The sequence below is a fragment of the Cannabis sativa genome, chromosome 9, assembly GCF_029168945.1.
Source record: "Cannabis sativa cultivar Pink pepper isolate KNU-18-1 chromosome 9, ASM2916894v1, whole genome shotgun sequence".
Lineage (NCBI taxonomy): Eukaryota > Viridiplantae > Streptophyta > Magnoliopsida > Rosales > Cannabaceae > Cannabis > Cannabis sativa.
This window is the reverse complement of record NC_083609.1, coordinates 26113136-26135569: the sequence shown is the minus strand read 5'-3', so window position 1 is coordinate 26135569 and position 22434 is coordinate 26113136. Positions and strand designations below refer to the sequence as shown.

Sequence of the window (22434 nt, the reverse complement as noted above, 5' to 3'; positions counted from 1 at the left end):
GGAAAAATGTCAAACAGACACTTATAGCTTCTTCCACTATGGCAGCAGAATTTGTAGCGTGTTATGAGGCATCAAATCAGGAAATATGGCTGAGAAACTTTGTCACTAGGCTGCATATTTTGGAGAATGTTGAAAGACCACTTAAGATATTTGGTGACAATAAATCAACAGTGTTGTATTCCAACAACAATAGGAGCTCATCCAAGTCAAAGCATATTGACATAAAGTTCCTTGGTGTGAAAGAAAGAGTGCAGAGTGGACAGATATCCATAGAGCACATTGGGACATACTCCATGATAGCGGATCCGCTCACAAAAGGATTACCACCCAAGGTCTTGTTGGAATTAATTTTACCAGGATCTTAGATCTACTCACAAGTATGTTGATTTAACAACCTAAATATGAACTTCTAAAACCATAAACAAAACACATAAAAGTTAAGAATAACTTACAGTGATGGCAGCGGAATTAACTGTCTCCGTCCACTAAGATCTCTAACCCTTGATTCCTGTCTATAGCAGAGTATAATCAAGATCTGAGCCCGAATATCCTTCAGTTGGATGTGATCCTTCACAGTCTTCCAAACTATGATTGAGGTACTATATGCTGTGTGTGGGCACTTCTCTCTCACAAGGATTTCGAAATTCTCTCTTCTTTTCTCTCTTAATTTCGTGAGCTATGATGTATATCAAAGCATTCAAAAACTTGTTATGAGAAGAGAGAGGGGGCAGCTATATATAGGAAAAGGGAAGAGCTCAACTTTCCAAATAAGCAGTTTCCTCTTTTACTGTGTAATTGATTAACTGCCTTATTTAGTGTGATCCACCACTTTCCTATTATTGCTAGGCTTTGATTAGCAATTACATGGCAATTAAAATTGAAAATAATAATTGGGAAACATGCAAAGGGAGTGGCCGGCCATGGTGTGATATGCGCCTCACTTGGATTTTGCAGTTTCCTCAATTTTATCTCTATTTCTCCAAAAATGCCATTTTTCCGATTCTAACCATTTAAATGCCAAAACTAATTATTTAATAACTAAAATAGATTATTAAATAATATTGTCATTTAAAATAATTATTAATTAGACATACAAAGTTTCTTAATTAATAATTAAACCTAGAAACCCTTTTATTTACAATTTCATCCTTAAACAGTGAGAATTCACAAATTAGACATAGTCTAACTTTTATAATTATAATTGCTTAATCATGAATCAATTATAGAGTCTTACAAACAGTATAGTCTCAACTAGAATGGAGACCATGGATCTGTATTGCTGAGCTTCCAATAAGTTGAACCGATTTACCAAGTAAATCCCTAACTTATTAATTCCTTGTTGAATCCACTCTTAGAACTTAGAATTGCACTCTCAGACTTATATAGAGCATATTATATGTTTCACGATATCCATATGCTATCTCATTTAACCATTGTTATAATCTTAATGTGATTAAAAGATCCTCTATATAGATGATTTACATCGAGATGGGACAAATTTACCGTTTACACCCCTCAATGTATTTTGGCCCTTAAAACACTTAGCTACCTGTAAATGATGTTTAAGTGATCTAATATATAGTCACTGAAACAAGAGCTCATCAATTTACTTCTATTTAACTAAGCTCGAAGGGAATCATCACTTTACTTCTATACACCAGTAGAAGCTATAGATTCCATATTTATGTTCAGCACTCCCACTCAGTTATGCTATCATGTTCCCAAAATATACGTATCACCCTGACCCAAAAGTAGGCTTAACTAATAAATCAAAGAACATGAATAGCACTCCTGAGATTGAGCCTAAGCATATCAGGATTTAGATTCCCTTAAATCTAAGATCAACTTCTGATATTGACTTGGAAAGATACAACGGTAAGTTTATAATGTCTTATCTAAGTTCAATATCGGTCCAGTCCAATGTATACTCCATACATTCGAAACTAGTATACTTTACCAATGTCCTGGAAAGAACATAACACTTACTCCAAGTGTAAGTATACTTTATCGCTTATTATCACATCAGTGTAAATCCAAAACACTAATGAACAGGGACTAAGTCTTTTGAATCATATAATCACAATCACATTCTACTGTATTGACAATATTGTAATTGTGAATGACTATATGTTCTGGATTTAACTGATTTTGTGCTTATATTAAATATATATATTAAACCATAAACATGTAACATACATGTTAACATAAATCACTTCAAAATTCTATATTGATAACTAATCAGATTGTAATGGGTTTTATTTAGCGCACAAAACCCAACAAACTCCCACTTGCACTAACATAAAACAAGTTGTGCATTACAATCAATCTTTCGTCTCGATCCTCTGATCAAGTGTAGTATATTTGAATCCACCCATATATCTGAAACCAGGTTCATAAAACTTATGAAACCTCCTTAATTATATGCTTTACTCATCAAGGGATACTGAAATCCTTACTGCCCATTAAGTACATCTGAACAAACAGAAGACATATCTCTCAAATTTTAAAATTTGGTATTGAGATAATGCAGTGTAGAATTTTCTTCAGTAAAATAACTTTCTAGTAATTTCGAATTTACAAAGTTATATCTTCTCTGATGAAGCTTGAATTATTATAGATGGGTTTTTACACTCTTCTACAATGATTCCTCCACCCCCAGAGTAACCACCATCTCAAAATTCTTAATGAGTCGGTGTGGATATTAGGATCACTAGTGCATAGTTCCTTAATATCTAACATATAGGTCACTTTCATAAATCTTTCTTGATTGTCCCCTAATGTTCCCCATTTGATTACATCTCAGATGGCTCCCACTCAATAGTAGATGTCTGGTTAAATAACTTTTAACTTTTTACTATTATTTTGAGGGATATCTTGTTGTGACTTAATATCTTAGTCTGAAACTGTAAGCTTCTTTAAGACAACATCAACAACATAGCAGTCTAGTATTTGAAGTGTATAATACTTGCTAGAGATTAAGCAATCAAATCAAGATACCATAAAATGTTATGAGGATTAGAAATCTTGACTCAAGTCATTCGAATAGACTATGCAAGAATTCTTCTATCTTATTCTCATAATTCTGATAAGTTATTTCTATCCATGTGAATGGTTAGATTTGTTTTATCAGGGGTGTTCTTAAGTTCCTATCACAAATATCAACCAAACGAAGATGGGTAAAGAATTTTAATATTCTCCCACTCAACTAAGGTAGTGTGATACATTATCAAAGAACTTTTAATGGTATCATCAACTATTACAACAGTAAATCTAAACTGGAACATATAATTAAGATCAAGGATTTATTCTGATAATAGTTAATTTATTATATTATTTTCATGTTTAAAATTATGTGTCACAAAGGGTTTTGTGGAATAAAGTCCACCCTTAAGTATATAGAGATTATGATCCACCCCTAAAGGTCGTAAAGATCATGATTCCCTAAGTGTGATAGAGGGTCTGTGGAGTTGAATATAATCCAGAGTTCATTAGATATAAAAGATCGTTGAACTGCATATTATTCTTAACTTTTCTCCACCCCTATCAGATCAAAAGATCTTTTTATTAAATAAATTCTCAATAATTGTTTTAGAATTAACAATTATTCATAAACATAGAAATAATTTCTAGTGTTTATGTAGTAATAACTCTGTAAGGAGTTTAAGTAACCATAAAATTTGTATCAATAATAAAAACACATACACATACAAACATAATAAATATAACAATTGGTAATCGATTTAGAAGTTAAAGTACTGAAGTTCAACTCATAGATTGCAATTAAAAATAAATTTTATTATAAACCAAAAAATTGTTTGCAATATTATGAGAACCAAACAGGGAATAAAATCCCAAACTTGAAATCCAAATTGTTTGAGAAATAAAACAATTAATTCAAAAAAAAAATTAAATGAGCTTCTTCTTTATCATAGACGACCTCCATCCACCATTCAGCTTTCTAATCCAACTCGCTAAGACAGCATCCGAGTTTAAGAAGCTTGAGCTATAAGAAGAAGAATAAACAAGGTTAGTAGTCCAAAATTAAAAATCCAAATGGATAATAATTCACTAAAACACATCAGTTTATAAAGAAATACCTTGTTTCTTTACAAGAAGCTTAGGACATTGGGATTTCCAATGGCCTTTCTCATTGCAGTAGAAATATTTTCCTTTTGGTGTATCACCAGAAGCTCCAGCCTTTTTGTTCTTAGCTACTTTCGCAGCTTGAGCTCGCTTCTTGGCATTTTTCCACTTCTTCTTATTATTGGATTTGGAAGTAGAAGCAACATGTGCCTCAGGATTACTCGTCTTATTACCATTTCCAGAATTCTGAGGTTTATTCCCTCTTTTCTTGGGACCTCCAATCAAATTTTCATATGTCTGAAGGTCATTGACTAAAGTATGAAAGTCTTGTTCCTTCTTATTCATGACATAATTTGATGTATAGGGCAGAAAATCTGGAGTCAGACTATTCAAGATGAGACTCACTTGAGTAGTCTGATCCATTTCAGCACCATGATTCTGGGCTTCTTGGAAATAACTAGCCATCTGGAGAAGGTGATCACGCACATTCTGATGGGGTTCCATCCGTGCGTTGATGAATTTCTTAGTCATGTCAAAGCGAGACTGGATAGATGCCATACCGAATAGCTCAGTTAACTGCGTCATGATTTCTGCAGCCGTGACAGTGTTAGCAAACCTTGTTTTCAAGGTATCAACCATGCTGGAAAGCATGAAGTAACGAGCTTTATTGTTAGCATTCTGCCAACGCTCGAACTTCTCTTTAACAGCTTTGGTTGCATTGTCACGTGGCTGCTCAGGAGACGGCTCAGTCAACACAAACAGGGTACTTTCACCTATGAGAGCAATATTAATGTTCTCTCTCCATTTTGGGAAGTTAGCTCCATTTAGCTTATTTTCAGTCAACAGTGACAACATGGGATTCGACATTGCAATTCAGGATACTACAAGATAATAAATAGATATCAATTATGGTTTAACACAAAATCTTATTTAGAAATTATTAGCACATAGCAAGTAGGAATGACTAGAGAAAACATAAAAAAATACAATCCTAAATAATTTCCAAGGTTTTCAACAAACTGATATCACTGTCCCGTTTAGGCGAGAGTCAAAGCTATCATCCATTGAATAGAGTTGTTAGCTCATCTAAAATGACAAACATTCTAGCAACCTTTTATTCGATCGAAAAGAGAATCCGACGTTGCCCCGTTTAGGCGAGAATCAAGGTCATTCCTATTTCATGAGCTTCCACCATTGTTTCATACGTTTGTAAGTCTTATACAGTCGCCACCATTAAGGTGATCAATACTAATATAAAAAACTTACAAATATACTTATCTTCAGAGATTAAACGGCGCTAACTTGCTAATGAACGTTCCTCCATTAGGGAGGATTACTCACTAAAATAATAGCTATGTAAAACCAACAATGGAGATCGAATATCTTAATAATAAAGCTCATTATTTAAAATGTATTTTCTTCTATTATTTATTTATTTTAAATCTAGTTATATTTATTAAATTTTAAATTTAGAATAAAACTCTAAATAAAATTTAATTTAATATTTGTAAAATAAAACTTAGATGGTTAACAAAATAAAATAAATTATTTCCATCTTAGTATTAATTTTCCAACAAATATTAAGAAAATTACTTAATTTAAGTTGTATTAATTTAAATTAATTTGCAACTCAAATTATAATTTTCTACAAATATATATATTGTATTTCCAAAAATATACAATTTTCGAAATACACTAAAATAAATCAAACTTTACTAGAAAAGATACTTCAAGCAAGAATACTATCTATCTAGATTTTCTTGACTAATTAGTTCAATTTCTAATAATATATTTTAGTTCCTTTATTTTAAATTAATCATTATATGAAAAAATCATTGATTTAAGTTGATTCAAAATTAATTAGAATAATTAATTTACAACTTTAATCTATCTTTCAAGATAAATTCAAAATCATCTTGCATAATCAAATGCAATTTCTAAAAAATGATTAATAAAATAAATAAAATATATTCTGAAAATTATTCAAATTTAAGTTGTTATAAAATACCCAACTTAAAATAATTTTCTATTTAATTAAATATCATGAAAATAACAATATTTAAGTATCATTATGAAAATCAACTTAGATATTTAATTTTCAATTTAATTAAATGTATTAAATTCAGGAAATAAATAATTAAGTGTAGAGATGGCTTAATTGTTCATTTCCAGTTTAATACTAGGAAAATATTCTTAACTTGAATTGTACCAAAATTAATTATTAAATAATTAATTTTACAATCATTGATATTTTCCTATATTAAAAATAATAATTAGTATAGAAATAACTATCTAGAAAATATCTCAATTTAACTAAGTATCTTTTCAAGATTTGGAAAATATCTAATTTAAGTTATTATAGAAAGAATCTATAATTTGCAACTTAATTTTCCAAATTTAATTAAATATCAAAATTAGGTGGTAACTACCTAATTTAAAGATATTCCATTTTAAGTTTAAAACCAACATAAAAATATCCTTTAAGAATCTTCAATAACTAATTCCTAGAATTCCTCAACTTAATATTAAATTCAAAAGATATTCAAATTCAAGTTAAAAGGAAAATTAGTAATAACTAATTTATAATTTAAATAGGAATATTTAATGAAATAATAAAAGTAAGTTTCAGAAAGAATCTAGTTAGTTAAAATTCTTTATTTAATGAAATACAAGAAAAATACAAATAGTTTATCTAGAAATAAAATTCTAAAAACTATGTTTTTCTTAAATTAATTTCGAAGAAAGAAATTAATTATATTGCTATTCAATTTTATTAGGTCAAACTAATTTAATTAACCTAGCACAGTTATCCAAATCAGGCAAATGTGCCTTTACAATTGGGGTTGTTCATGTGAGGGGGGGCTGGGTTCAGTATGTCGTACCAACTTCTAAGGCTCCCAACTCTCACACAAGGCCCAAAAGAGAGGAATTTAACCTTAAAATGACCAACTGTTATTAATTGAATAGGCCCATTAACTAAATGAACCTAAATAAAATCTATCAAGTTCTGACATTTTATTTAGCAACAACAACCTATACGTGTCTACAACAGAAATTAAACATATAGGCTCACACAGGCACACAGATTTGGATGGACCCTATCATGTTACTAGGTCATACACAGATGAAAGAAGAATGTAAAATTTACCTGTTACAAATTATTTACTTGACCTATCATCAATTGAACCATGGGTTAAAATCAGATCATTGGATCTGTCAACAAGTTAACCGTGGCAATTTAGTCAAGCAATAATAGGTTTTAGAAAACTTACAAATAATTTAAAACACGTACTCCTGCAACAAGTTAGATTTGGATAGTTGGATGTAGGATTTATTTAATTTTAAAATATTAAACTTTATTTCGAAAATAAATAAAAAAAAAAATCGGTTTTAAAGAATGATAAATATATATTTAAAATTAAACCTACAATTTTGAAAAATTAGGTTTTGAGTAACCTAAATATCATTTCAAAATAAATTTGCTAACTTTCCTTTTTAAATTTCATGTTATTTAATAAATTAAATATTCAATAAAATAGAAAATGGTAAATACATACCCTTTTCTGATTTTACAATCTAATTTAAGTAAAAATGACAAAATTTAAAAGTTAACAAAAATATCTTATTTCCCTTTTTAAAATACCATGATTATAGTAATCTTATTCTAAATAAGGTCAATTTACAAAAAAAGTATTTTTAATAAAAAAAATTCCTCACCTTATATTTAAAAATAAGATAAAATAATCAAAATTTAAAAGAAATAAGAAAAGAGATAAGTAATACTTGATTTTAACCTATTTTCAAATTCAAATTACACTAATATCTAAATTTAATTTTAAAATAAAATTAATTTATTTCTGATAATTAGATTTGAAAATTGAAAAACAAAAATCAAAATACAAAACTACACAAAAAATCGGAAGTTAATTCCATGAAAAAGCATGAAAAATCGAAGAAAACAAAAAAAAAATAGCAAGTGGTGCATACTGTCCGCGCGCGTGGAAGGGGAGACACAGCCGAGAAAACTCGGCGCATGCACTCCTGCGCATGATTTCCGCGCGCGTAGGGAAGGTGCTCACCACCTCGATTTTTTTCAATTTTCAAAAATTCATAACTAATTCAAATTAAATCGAAATCGAGTTCTGTAAAAAAAATAAATTGCTTAGAATTTTCCAACTATCCAATAAAAATAATTTCAGACATAGATAATCAATTATATTTCCCAGAATTCACAAACATCAATATGAAACATCATGAAACCATCCAAATCACAAACAAATCGTTTTAAGTCCAAATTTCTTGCAAGTAAATCAATTACCATGGCTCTGGTGCCAGTTGTTGGAATTAATTTTACCAGGATCTTAGATCTACTCACAAGTATGTTGATTTAACAACCTAAATATGAACTTCTAAAACGATAAACAAAACACATAAAAGTTAAGAATAACTTACAGTGATGGCAGCGGAATTAAGTGTCTCCTTCCACTCAGATCTCTAACCCTTGATTCCTGTCTATAGCAGAGTATAATCAAGATCTGAGCCTGAATGTCCTTCAGTTGGATGTGATCCCTCATAGTCTCCCAAACTATGATTGAGGTACTGTATGCTGTGTGTGAGCACTTCTCTCTCACAAGGATTTCGAAATTCTCTCTTCTTTTCTCTCTTAATTTCGTAAGCTATGATGCATATCAAAGCATTCAAAAACTTGTTATGAGAAGAGAGAGGGGGCGGCTATATATAGGAAAAGGGAAGAGCTCAACTTTCCAAATAAGCAGTTTCCTCTTTTACTGTGTAATTGATTAACTGCCTTATTTAGTGTGATCCACCACTTTCCTATTATTGCTAGGCTTTGATTAGCAATTACATGGCAATTAAAATTAAAAATAATAATTGGGAAACATACAAAGGGAGTGGCCGGCCATGGTGTGATATGGGCCTCACTTGGATTTTGCAGTTTCCTCAATATTATCTCTATTTCTCCAAAAATGTCATTTTTCCAATTCTAACCATTTAAATGCCAAAACTAATTATTTAATAACTAAAATAGATTATTAAATAATATTGTCATTTAAAATAATTATTAATTAGACATACAAAGTTTCTTAATTAATAATTAAACCTAGAAACCCTTTTATTTACAATTTCATCCTTAAACAGTGAGAATTCACAAATTAGACATAGTCTAACTTTTAGAATTATAATTGATTAATCATGAATCAATTCTAGAGTCTTACAAACAGTATAGTCTCAACTAGAATGGGGACCATGGATCTTTATTGCTGAGCTTCCAATAAGTTGAACCGATTTACCAAGTAAATCCCTAACTTATTAATTCCTTGTTGAATCCACTCTTAGAACTTGGAATTACACTCTCAGACTTATATAGAGCATATTATATGTTTCACGATATCCATATGCTATCTCATTTAACCATTGTTATAATCTTAATGTGATTAAAAGATCCTCTATATAGATGATTTACATCGAGATGGGACAAATTTACCGTTTACACCCCTCAATGTATTTTGCCCCTTAAAACACTTAGTTACCTGTAAATGATGTTTTAGTGATCTAATATATAGTCACTGAAACAAGAGCTCATCCATTTACTTCTATCTAACTAAGCTCGAAGGGAATCATCACTTTACTTCTATACACCAGTAGAAGCTATAGATTCCATATTTATGTTCAGTACTCCCACTCAGTTATGCTATCATGTTCCCAAAATATACGTATCACCCGGACCCAAAAGTAGGCTTAACTAATAAATCAAAGAACATGAATAGCACTCCTGAGATTGAGCCTAAGCATATCAGGATTTAGATTCTCTTAAATCTAAGATCAACTTCTGATATTGACTTGGAAAGATACAACGGTAAGTTTATAATATCTTATCTAAGTTCAATATCGGTCCAGTCCAATGTATACTCCATACATTCGAAACTAGTATACTTTACCAATGTCCTGGAAAGAACATAACACTTACTCCAAGTGTAAGTATACTTTATCGCTGATTATCACATCAGTGTAAATCCAAAACACTGGTGAACAGGGACTAAGTCTTTTGAATCATATAATCACAATCACATTCTACTGTATTGACAATACTGTAATTGTGAATGACTATATGTTCTGGATTTAACTGATTTTGTGCATATATTAAATATATATATATATATTAAACCATAAACATGTAACATACATGTTAACATAAATCACTTCAAAATTCTATATTGATAACTAATCAGATTGTAATGGGTTTTATTTAGGGCACAAAACCCAACAGGTCTTTCATGAGCACACTGCTCATATGGGTGTAGTATTACTTGAGGATATCATGATTTAGTGGGAGTTTGTATTTTCTTTGCTTTATGTTTATTTAAGGCATTTATGTATTTGGTTATTTTCTAATCAGAAATAAAGTTTTCATTTTATTCACTCTGTTTTTTTATGTTTAAGTTTGACCTCACTTTGGTTTAAGGAGGACCAGTTGGAAATAGGCATGTTCGGTTCACATTGCATGTAATTTCCATGCTACACATCCATGATTGATCTATGTCATTTGGCTATATTTGTGTATGTGACCATTGATGGGTTTAGTCATGATTGATATGACGAAAATCGCTTTGATCCTATATGGGTATAGTTGATGGACGAGATTGTTGCGAATACCTTTACATAATAGCAAATTTTGAGCTCATAGGGTAATACATTTATAAGGTAACATATGTTGCCCAAGTGGGAGATTGTTGGATTAAAAAATCCTATGTGGGCACATATGTATAATGTATATGCTATTATAAAGTGTGATACAAAATTAAGTGATCAATTATGTTATGGGTATCAAAAGGATATTAAATTGTCATGGAAATAATGTGTAGATACCATAAGTTAATTTATAATTTGTTGAGGGGCCAAATTATAAATACCCAAGAGTTATTCTAGGATGACTCTATAAATAGGTAGTGGTCCCCAAGAAACACAGGGTTTCTATATTCTCTCCTTCCCCATCAGAGAAAATACTTTAGAAAATAGTGTATTCTTAGAAGATCAAAACCTTCTCTGCAATCTCCAACAATGGCTTTAGGTTAGTGCTTCCGCTAATATTTTATCATCTTCTTCTTCTTTAATTTAGCAAAGACTTTATAGATTTATGATTTAGAGTTTTCTATATTAAAGCACTTTTAGGAATATGTTTAGATCTGTGATTTATATATTTCTTAAGTGTTTTATAAACCCTAACATAAGGGCGATACTTCGAGATCACGAGGGTCATTGGCTCTAAGAGACCAATTGAAGGTATTTTTTGGAAGTCACCGGATCTTCATGACTTTAAATTAAATATTAATGTATTGGTAAATATGGAATCTAAAGTTTTAGATGTTGGGGCAATACTTCGTGATCACGAGGGTCATGTTATGGCAACTTTATCCAAGCCAGTCAAAGGCAAAGTTAGATCAGATGAAATAGAGGCGAAAACTTTATTTCACAACACTAATTGGGCGATGCAACTTCAGCCTCCACTCACCCACATTGAAATAGATGCATTATAAGTTTCCACTATTTTATCTTTTATATCTTTAAATCTGTCTAGTTTTAATGATTTAATTTCAGATATTTATTTTCTTTTATTATTTTTTGCTAGAGTTATTATTTCTCATGTCAGTAGAAATGTTAACTAAACTGTTTATGATTTAGCAAAATATGCTCCAATGTTTGATGAAAATACTTTTTGAACGGGTAAATACTTTTTGAACGGGTAAAATTCCTAGTCTATTTTTTTTTTTTTTTTGTTATTGTAAACGGTTTTTGATTATAATAACATTAATTTCTTTTAAAAATATATATATTAATAAAATAATTATAAAATAATTTTTTTGAAAAGGAAAAAAAGTAGGGTAAATACTATTGGGGAGTTCTATTTGCACCCCTTAAACTTATAAATACACCCCATTATTATAAAAAAATGTAAACTTAAATAATTTTTAAAAATTACTCTTAATATTTTATTAAAATTTTTTCTTCACATGATTTTATGTTAATTTCAATACTTATTTTGATTTCATTTTCATAATTTTTTCTAACTCATGTGTATTTTTTTTTATTTTTTTCTAAAAAAAATTCACATAATTTTTTATTTTAATTTTTTTGTCATAATATTTAAAATACACTTTATTTTTGCTTGATAGGTATATTTTTTAAGAATATGAATTGAAAGAAAAAAGTTAAAAAAAAATTAGTACAATTAAAAATATAAATTTTATATAAAATAAAAATTATCAAAATGTGGTGCCTTTAAAACTTTTTGGGGTGTAAATAAAATTTCCCTATACTATTTTAGACCTTGTGTTTTGTAAAAATTACCAATTAGACCCTTTGTTTTGTTACATGATAAAATGGACCTTATATTTTCCAAAATAGTAAAACTAGGACCTTAAGCTTAATTTTTCAAAAATTTTATTTTTTTAATATAACCAACTTTAAGATAATTTCTAACACGAACAGATACAGAAAATGTAATCAGTTTTGTTATAATATTTCTAGATCAAATTATTATTAAATTTTATTTTAACAAAAAATCAGTTCATGGTTCTATTTGTACAATTTTAAAAAATACAAGGTCTATTTTGTCATTTAACAAAATAGAAGGTTTAATAAGTAACATTTGCAAAACACAGTGTCTAAAATGGTATTTAATTTTTCAAAGTTATTAAAAGAAAAAAAAAAAAAAAGCATAAATCATATAGGGTGATTCTACACTGCACCCCCTTAAAAGGGATGTACTGATGCACCCTTAACTTGTTTCGGCATCCAGAAGAATTTTTTAGTCTAATTTTTTTTTCATATTCATATACGTTAAAGGTATTTAAGATTTCCTACAAAATTTTGAAAAATTTAGAATAATTTACAATATAGAAATAATGTTCAAACAGTCTATTTTACACGCGTATAAAATAAAATAGTCACGCGTGTAACACACTGTTTGAACATAGTTTTCGGCGTGTTAGACTTTTCTAAATTTCTTAAAATTTTGCAGGATGTCTTAAATAACTATAACGTACATGACCATGAGAAAAAATTTTACTAAAAAATTATTTTGGATGCTAAAACACATAGCGGTGCATCAATATATTTATTTCATTGTAGAATTTTCCAATCATATATAATTTTCACAAAACTTGATTGTGAAAAAATTTCTATGTGAAAAAGAAACTTCTCAGGTGACAAGAATAAAAGTAAGACCAGGCATTTTGTGCAAAACCGACATTTTATTCATTTTTTTTTTTTTACCAATATTATTACGTATGGAATGCGAAAATACTCGAAAGTCCCAGAAAATCAAAGCCGGAACAAGTCGATTTGAAGCCGAACAGGTGAGAAAGTTCTTCACCGATATTGATTCTTTGATTACTTGAAGTAGATCTCTTTCACTTCTTTCTTTTTAATGCTTAACTCTGAAGATAATCGATCATTGAATTTGAGTTTCCATTTTTGCCCAAACAAGTTTCCCCTGTAGCTTCTTCTAGATTCTCAAAGAAAGTTGCCCCTATAATTGATGTTATGCAAGACTCTTATTTCACAGAAAAGTGTTCTAAGCCTTTATATGCACTAAAGTATGAGTTTTTAAGTTATTTTAGGGGATTTAGATCGAACAGGTATTTAAATTTGACTGCTTTTGGAGGGACACTTACCTAATTATGAGTGGTCTATATCTTGATTCTAAGTGAAAAGGGCTCTTTTTTCTGTTACGGGTTTAGCGTTGTTGTGAAGATTATTGTATTGAATTTCCGTAATCGACATCAAAGAATTGTGGAGAGTCAGTAAAGATTTTGTGAAAGAAGGGTGGAATAAATGGGAAGGCCTTTGATTTATGAGATTTTGGAAAAGCCAGCTACAAGCTGTATCATAGGACTATGCAGTGCAATCTGGTTCTACATTCAGAAGAAAAACATTGGGTATTCCCATGTGGGCTTGAGTTATGAAAACGCCATTGAAGGGCACCATTGGAGGATTATAACTTCGGCCTTTTCGCATATAAGCATTCTTCATCTTGTGTTTAATATGAGTGCACTTTGGAGTCTTGGTGTGGTTGAGAAGTTGGGGCCTTTGGGACTTGGAGTTGAATATTATCTTCATTACACACTTGTCCTGGTTGTTCTATCTGGCATTCTAGTTTTGGGGATGTACCATGTCCTAATTCAAAGATTCAAGATTGAGTACTTTAGAAGAGTAACAGCTGTTGGATATTCTTGTGTTGTTTTTGGGTGGATGACAATTCTCTCTGTAAGACAGCCATCATCGAAATTGGATCTTTTTGGGTTTCTTTCACTCCCTATCAGTTTTGCACCATTTGAATCACTTATTTTTACTTCTATTATTGTTCCACAAGCAAGTTTTCTAGGACATTTGTCAGGAATCATTGTCGGGTATGCCATTGCGTGGGGTTTGATTCACGGGATGAATAACTTTTGGGCAATTTCCATGTTGGGATGGATTTTGCTTGTTTTTGTCTTCAGTTTGAAGCGCTCTGGTGCTTATGATTTCAATTTTCTTGAGATTGAATCCGTCAACGATCCTTCTTTGCCTACTGTTCGGTTTCTTTCAACTGGAAATGGTAGAACACTGCAGATGAGTGCATTGCCAATTTCTGGCCCTGAGATTGTGTAGCATAATTTCCTCTGGTCTTTGCCTGGGAATGAAATGGAAGTCCAATACAGTTTTAGTTTTGGTTTGGCAAATTTATCAGGTTATTATTTATGCTGCTGTTTGTTTCGTTAGAATCTAGATCATGCCCGATTTTGCTGCTTGTTCTGTGTTCCTAATTAAAGTTGAGGTGCTATCCCTAACCCATCACAATGGCAGGTGCATTTTATTTGCTGCAAATGTGACATCTAAGGTTGATGCCATTGATTTTATATCCTTTATTGTTTGAAGAGACCATAACTCTTTGTACCTATATTTTGGTATATGAATTCATGATTGTTTCTCAAAGAATTCTAAGAATGTTGAATTTCGGTAGGATAGATTTTGACAGTATATCAGTGATTCAGCTAAATGAAGAATAGTCAGTTTTGAAGGAACAGACATACGGTTTTTTTGTTGTTGTTGTTATTATTATTATTATTATTTTCTTTTTCTGTTTAAATGGTGGTTATTTTTTCCATTGCTCTCTCTCCTCCTTCAGGTTTGACGTTTTATCTTGTATGTAATAGTACCTCATTTGTTAATTTGTTGTATTCAAGAATCAAGTTTGCTAAACTTGCTTGCATCTACTATGGGCATTTTGGTTGGCAATAGATGTTTTATGTATTGCATCATTGCATGTATGACTTTGTTGAAGTTGTAGAGGATACTTATTTATTAGATTTACACTATACACCATAATTTGTTTTCCAGAGTTTGAGGTTCTGCATTATTTTGGGTGATTATTGGTAATAGGATAATGAAGAAGAGGTTTGTTGAACTTAGAAGCAGAGACAAGTACATTGTAACACATCTTGGTTAGGCATGTAGTTTGCTCCGACAAAGTTCGAAAATTTAAGTAACTATTGGTTACCTATATGGCGAATATTGTAAGATTATGAAAGGAACTCACAAGAAACGTCAAAAGAATAGGGTGGAATCACCCGTGACAACTTCTACAAATTACTGAACACTATAATGAATCATGAAAATAGATGTAATGAAAATCTTTTAGGGGTTGTTTGGTACGCCCGTATTGTATTAAATAATAAATAACAATATGTTTGGATAAAGCAATGTATTATATTAATTATTACGACTAAAATTTTTAATACAATATATGTTGTATTATTTAATACATAACAAATGGTTTGTATTAGCTTGTATTATAATATTTACAAAGGATTTGGGGTCAACACCAATCTCTAATTCGGACCTGGGACCTAGACTTGGACCCCCCCGAACTTCGACCTGGACCTCGGACTCGGACTCGGACTTCGGACCCGAACTCGGGACTTGGACCCCGACTTGGATCCCAAACCCAGACCCTGACCCGAACCGGGACCCAAACCCAGACCTAGGACTCGGACCCGGATTAAATAATACTAATACAATACAATATAATATATTAATACAAGTCAATACCAAACATAATATTGTATTTAATAATACTAATACAATATAACATTGTTTCAAAAAAAAATACAATATAACATAATCCAACACAATACAATACGGTGTACCAAATGAGCCCTTAAAGGATTCATTAATCAAACTAACGAAAGAGCACAACAAACAACAACACTACACAACCGGCAACCTCACCCCACCCCAAAGTTACATCTTACAAACAAATTCAAAACTAGCTTTGTCAAGATATTCATCCTATCAAGCTTTAAGAGAATGTTAATTTTCTTATCTAACTAAGAAATCATAAACACTTTCTGTTCATTCCACCAAATACAATATACCATCCTTTAAAAAGAAAAATACAATATACCACAGCTGCCATGGTCGCTACCGTAATGTAATGATATTTTTGGTTTTCATTTTATTTGTAGGTAATTGTGGCGAAATATTTTTATATTTTAATTTCTATGCACTATTTTTTCTTGTGATTTAACTTCACATTCTTTAAATTTCAAGTACTAGTTAAATTTTATTATTAAACGCTAATTGAGATTACACAAATACCTCAAATTTAACAATAAAATTTAAAATATTTCAAATTTGTAAAGAAAATTGAAGGTAAAGGGTAATGCCAAACAAAAAAAAAACAACCAAAAAAAAACAAAATAAAAAAAAAAATCAATGATTAAGTGTACAAAATCAAAAATTAAAAGGGTTTTACCGCCAGTTACTTTTTATTTAAATATTATACTTTATATAAAAATGTTTATTAGTGTTCACTGTATTAGTATAAATTTTTTTTTTAATTTTTAACATAATATTGTTATTATTTGGCGTAATATTATCACTTATAATGTTTTTACTTTTAAAATTAATATTTTTTTAAAATAATTAATTTTGATTAATATTCATTTTATTTATTATATATATTTTTTATTTTGTATTACAAATATGTAGTGACGTACCAGATATTAAAGAGAAATTTTATTTTTTATACTTCATAAAAATTTAATTTACAAAAAATACCATATTAATTTTTTTATACAATACTATCCTAATAATTCCTCATTTTACCCAAAATACTCTTACCATTTAATTTTTTTTTCAAAACCTAAAAACCCTTCAAGTAATCCAATCTCTCTCTCTCTCTCTCTCTCTCTCTCTCTCTCTCTCTCTCTCTCTCTCTCTCTCTCTCTCTCTCTCTCTCTCTCTCTCTCTCTCTCTCTCTCTCTCTCTCTCTCTCTCTCTCTCTTACCACTTTGCAAAAAAAACCTACAAATGCCCAAACTGTCGTTGGGATACTCGGCCAACCGTCGTGAAGGACGTCCGCCCAACCTTTTCTAGTCAACCCAACCGCCGCCTCTCGCCGTGAAGGACGTCTGCCCAACCTCCCTCTCATTGTGGATTAATGGATAAGTGTTTTGTAAAAGATTTTGTAAACTTTCTTGCCCCATATATAGTATATTTTCGTTAGATCTATGTAGTTGTGAATTTTTGTTTTTTTTTTTTTTTGTTTTGATATAAATTTTGTTGAAATCGCAAGATCTAATTGTTTGGAGTATTTAGTGTGTTCATATTTTTCTCGATGGATTCTCGATACGTTCTCGATAGGTTCTTAACAAGGATGTCCCAAGGTCAGGATAGACGTTTCTCGATGAGTTATCGATACGTTCTCGAAAGTTTCTTGATGCGAATATCCCAAGGTTAGGGGAGACCTTTCTCGATGGCTTTTTGATAGGTTCTCAATTATTTGTCAAAAATGGCGAATGATTTTGTATTTCTAACTATTCTTGACATGTTATCTGTGTTCTTAATTGTTTATCAATAGTTTTTTGATGGTGTGTATAGTTGTGCTTTTAAGCTTCCTACGTGTTCTCGACTATTTCTCAATGGTTGACTGATTATTATTTTCAACGATTATTAATTACTTTTCTGCAGGTTCTCGATTGGTTCTGTATTATTTTTTTTCTTTACATCTTGTACATCCCACTTGTAAATAATGAACCAAATATAGCACAATCCTTTTTTGTGCCAAATTTTAAATCTTTCATAAATGATGGTCTTGGAAAGCTAATTTTAAGAAAATTGTTAAAATATAACTCTACACTATTTTAGCAACTCCACATGTTAATGATATGGACTTATCGTGGCTTGGACATTGGACTCTTTTATAATATGGACTCTCTTATTCAGGTACAGTTTATTATTGATTTCCCCTTGGTACTCTTTCTTTACTGCGGAAGGTTTTAATTAACGTGACAAAGATTTATTTATTTATTTTTTTCTTAGAAAAAAGAAAAGCAACACAACCTATGCAACCTTTCTTATATGAACTCTCGTACCAGTTGGAACTGACTATACCCTAATTTCAACGGATACAAGCAGCTTTTTAGAAAAACACACATGAATGAAGATTATATTAGTATAAATATAGATATAATATGAATATACAAGAAAACAATTAAATTGAATTGATTCCATTTCAAAAAAGAAGAAGAATTGATTCCAAAGTTCTGTATCTAGTGCTTCGTTATATTTACTCGAAAGGTGACATATATAATATAGTATATTCTTAAGCCAATAAATGGAATGTACATCAATTAGTATGAATGCTAAGTATAGCCATAAATTTGACCCAAGTGGTGGTAGTTCAAGACAAGCAGAGTAGCAGACAGCACAGCACACAAAATAGATGATATCTTTGAGAGAGGCAGTCAGACACTCTGCAATTAACATCAACAAACAAATTATGAAGTTTGAGGCTTTGAGCCACGATAGACGCCTCCTTTTATACACGTATGCATTATATTCCTTTGTCATTTCTGTACCATATTGAAACAAACGTCAGAAACGAAAACAAGATATCAACGTATGTCTATATATATATATATATATATATATATTTGTATGTACCAATTTCAAGATTACCAAAGAATAAAATATGAGTATGTAACAATTTGATATTCATAATATAATTCGTGTGAAAAGCAAAAACCGCCAAGTGACATTATAATGAGAATGTATGAGATAGAGATACATCTGCACTGCAGGCTATGCTATGCCATGCTATACTATGCGCTGAATCTGAACTGACAGTTATAATCCTAAGACAAATCTCCTTATTAAAGTCAGAAATAGGTAAGTGAAGTGAGACAACCATATTTGACAAAGTAACGGGGAAATTTAGGCAAATAAAGTCAAGAATTAAGCATGGATAATTATGTCTGCATTAGTATCTATATGCTTTAACATCATACGTGAAATTCACAGCATTGTTATCAGCATCTTGCATAGCAATAAACATAAGTCTTAAACGAGATAGGCAGTTCTTGGCAAATGTAAATGCGATCATAGTTCAAAAGTCGTACCATTTATTAGTGTGTTCACTAGCATCTTCATGAGTGACAGTCCCATTAGTGTGAGTTGACCCAGAGGAAGAGCCACTTTCTTGGACACCTTGATGAAGAATGTGAGAAAAACCCTGCCCAATTGACTTCCATAGTCGAGTAGGCAGAGATGACGGCATAGTACCACTAATTGTATCAGAGGATGGTTCAAGTGACCTAGCTGAAGCAGGATTCAACTCAGAGAATCTTACAGCACCCAACAGTCGCTCTGGAAGCTCGGATTCAATTTGGCTCTCAATGAGGAATGCAATGTCAACAGTTAATGTTGTTATGTAACCAAATGCCAGATGAACTATTGCACTTGCAACCATGGAAGATCCAATATCCAAGTCTACTTCTATAAAATTATCTGTCACACAATACTTACAGGTGAGGGCACGCCCAATTATGCAAATAGCTTGCTCCCCAACTGCTTTCCTAACAATCCAAGGGCCCTTGACAATGTTGGCAATTAATTTTAGCCTAGAATTCCTAAATCCATCATCACCTTTCAAGAACTGGTCCATCAAAGAACCTTCAGGAATAGGATCTGTGCTTGCAAAGTAAGCTACCGCACTATAATTATCCTTGCTTGGGACTTGTAAATTGAAAGCCCAAATGAAAGGCTTGACACCTGTTGAAAACTCATCTTCTATGATCCTTCTGACACGGCTGTTTGGATTGTTTAAGACATCTCCAATCTTTGAAGGACTTTTGATCCAATCAAATCCAAGAGGCTTTAGAAGATATTCGCCAGCAGGAATTTTAACCTTGGTTTTAAAGTACTCTGGACCTCTAACCATGAACTTGTCCCCAGGTGGAGTGGCCCAACCATTAGTACATTTTTCTGGATCAAGAAATGGAACAGCTCCACCTGACTTCACACTTTCTATCCATCTAATCTCCTCTTTGGAACCAGTACCAGCCATATAATATCTGCTTTTAATTGAAATGTGTCAAAAGATACAGTAAATAAGCAATGAAAACGACAAGGATTATAATTGTGTGATATAACCGAACCAGACCCATTTGAAACTAATTAGTGAAAAGTGAATCGCAAATTAAAACTAGATTTCCTTGGCTGTCAAAAAGTTGGATTTAGGAAGAAATGGATTGTAATTGGATCTTTGACAATATCTTCCGTCCACCAATTCATTCTACATATATAAAGTATTTTAAACCTTAAAAAAGAAAAATTTTAAAAAAAACTAAGCACTTTTTTTTTGTGTAATTGGTTCTCAAACTTTTTTAATCATGCACTTTCTTAACACATCTATTTGAAATTAAAAAAAAAAACCCACAGTTCCTACTACTAACAGTAACACATTCTATTATTTTACTTCTTTCTTGAATTTTAGAAGAATAACAAAATGAATTCCAAAATATCTTTTTACTCAAGTTTGGATTGAGACAAAATGAATCTGCAGTGAACATTTTAAAAGATTGACAATTGGTTATAAAATACAAATGCAGTTTTTAAGGTCAGAAACATATTTGGTGGAATGCTTCACAGTCCAATTAGGAAAGCGTCTATTGCAATCCAGAAAAGGAAAGAAAATATGTTGATCAGTTACGATAAATTAATCATGTCAGCAAGTGAACACAAGAACCTTGTTCTGGTTGGATTAGTCCCCTTCAAATATCTAACCTAGCGTAAATCATGTTCACAAAGAAAAATCACCAATTTATGCTTTTCAATTCCTTTTTCTAACCCTGACTTGATGAAGTCTAATCCCGAATACCAAAAGAAATATATATACATACATATATATATATATATGGACGCACCTTGAGGTGCCGCCGGAGCTCGGCTGGTCGGGTGTGCCGGCAGTGAGGAATCCGCAAGCGAAGGCCGAAACCGAAGGGTGTTGGGGCTGGGTCCTTGGGACCCTAATGGAAGGCCGGAGAACGCAAGGGCAAGCGAGGAGCGATGGCAATGGTTTCAGAATTGGGCTTTGGAGAGTAGGGAAGGGTGTGAGCTACCAAAGCGGAACCGATGAGGTGTGGGTTGGGTTGGGTAGGGTTTCAACTATGAAAGAAGGTAAATGAGCTAAACAACTTAACTTGCAGAAATCTTAACAAAATATATTGTCTAATTTTTATTTTTATTTTTTGAAAGAGAAATTATTGTCTAATTAGTCGTTTTTTTAGAGTCTAATTAGTCGTTTTCAGCATAAAATAAAATAATAATAAAAAATCCCTCAAAACCAATAAAATTTTTATAAAATATTATTAATAAATGTCTAAATTACTAAATTAATTATCATAAGTACTAATAAGTATTTAATTATCAATGTTTGATTCTTATTTTGATCGAATAAAAAGTTGTTAGAATGGTGTTATTTTAGATGAGTTGACTACTATCTTTAATGAATGATATCTTTGACTCTTGTCTACCGGGACACTGTATCAGTTTGTTTGAAACCTTAAAAATTATTTAAGATGTGCTTGTTTTGTATTTTCACATGTCTTTGTTACTTGCTAAATATATAATAATTTCTGAATGTGTATAAATTTATATTGAACCATGTTGTTTTCTGTTATTAATGTTGTTGTATAATTACGAATCTTTATTATTGGTCTAACTTAACTTATTTTTTTTAAGGGTAAATACCATTTTGGATCTTTGCAAAAGTTACCAATTGGACCCTGTGTTTTGTTAAATGACAAAATGGACCCTGTATTTTCTAAAATAGTACAAATAGGACCCTGAATTGATTTTTAAAGTTTAATTATAATTCGATCTAAAAGTACTATGACAAAACTGTTTACATTTTTTGTATCTGTTCGTATTAGGAATTATCTTCAAGTTGGTTGTATTAAAAAAAAAAAGTTGTCTAAAATTAAGCTCAGGGTCCTATTTTTACCATTT

The 22434-nt window shown here is 31.0% G+C and overlaps 2 protein-coding genes and 1 long non-coding RNA gene across 4 annotated transcripts; 2 read left to right on the top strand and 1 right to left on the bottom strand.

Moving 5' to 3' along the window:
- The first annotated feature begins 13016 nt into the window (after positions 1-13016).
- Positions 13017-15924, top strand: LOC115723227 (uncharacterized). Its single transcript, XR_004012923.2, has 2 exons — positions 13017-13457; positions 15523-15924. It is a non-coding gene; the product is annotated as an uncharacterized LOC115723227 (long non-coding RNA).
- On the top strand, positions 13456-15342 carry LOC115723226 (RHOMBOID-like protein 13). The gene has a single exon (XM_030652659.2). It carries the CDS (start codon positions 13936-13938, stop codon positions 14749-14751), a length of 816 nt encoding a protein of 271 aa, XP_030508519.1. The 5' UTR covers positions 13456-13935; the 3' UTR covers positions 14752-15342.
- A 2713-nt stretch (positions 15925-18637) lies between the features above and the next one.
- LOC115723172 (protein ENHANCED DISEASE RESISTANCE 2-like) lies at positions 18638-21671 on the bottom strand. 2 transcript variants are annotated; one of them, XM_030652604.2, is made up of 3 exons: positions 21351-21671; positions 19545-20498; positions 18638-18998 (listed from the first exon to the last, which is right to left on the bottom strand). In XM_030652604.2, coding segments are annotated over exons 2-3 (948 nt in total). In that variant the 5' UTR covers positions 20492-20498; positions 21351-21671; the 3' UTR covers positions 18638-18997. The 2 variants fall into 2 exon arrangements, with proteins under 2 accessions (XP_030508464.2, XP_030508465.2); XM_030652605.2 differs by having other exon boundaries at positions 18638-18899; positions 21351-21668.
- Positions 21672-22434: the final 763 nt, after the last annotated feature.

Excerpts from the sequence above, each read along its gene's own strand:
- LOC115723226 (XM_030652659.2), top strand. The coding sequence starts at position 13,936 with ATGGGAAGGCCTTTGATTTATGAGATTTTGGAAAAGCCAGCTACAAGC.
- LOC115723172 (XM_030652604.2), bottom strand. The coding sequence starts at position 20,491 with ATGGCTGGTACTGGTTCCAAAGAGGAGATTAGATGGATAGAAAGTGTG.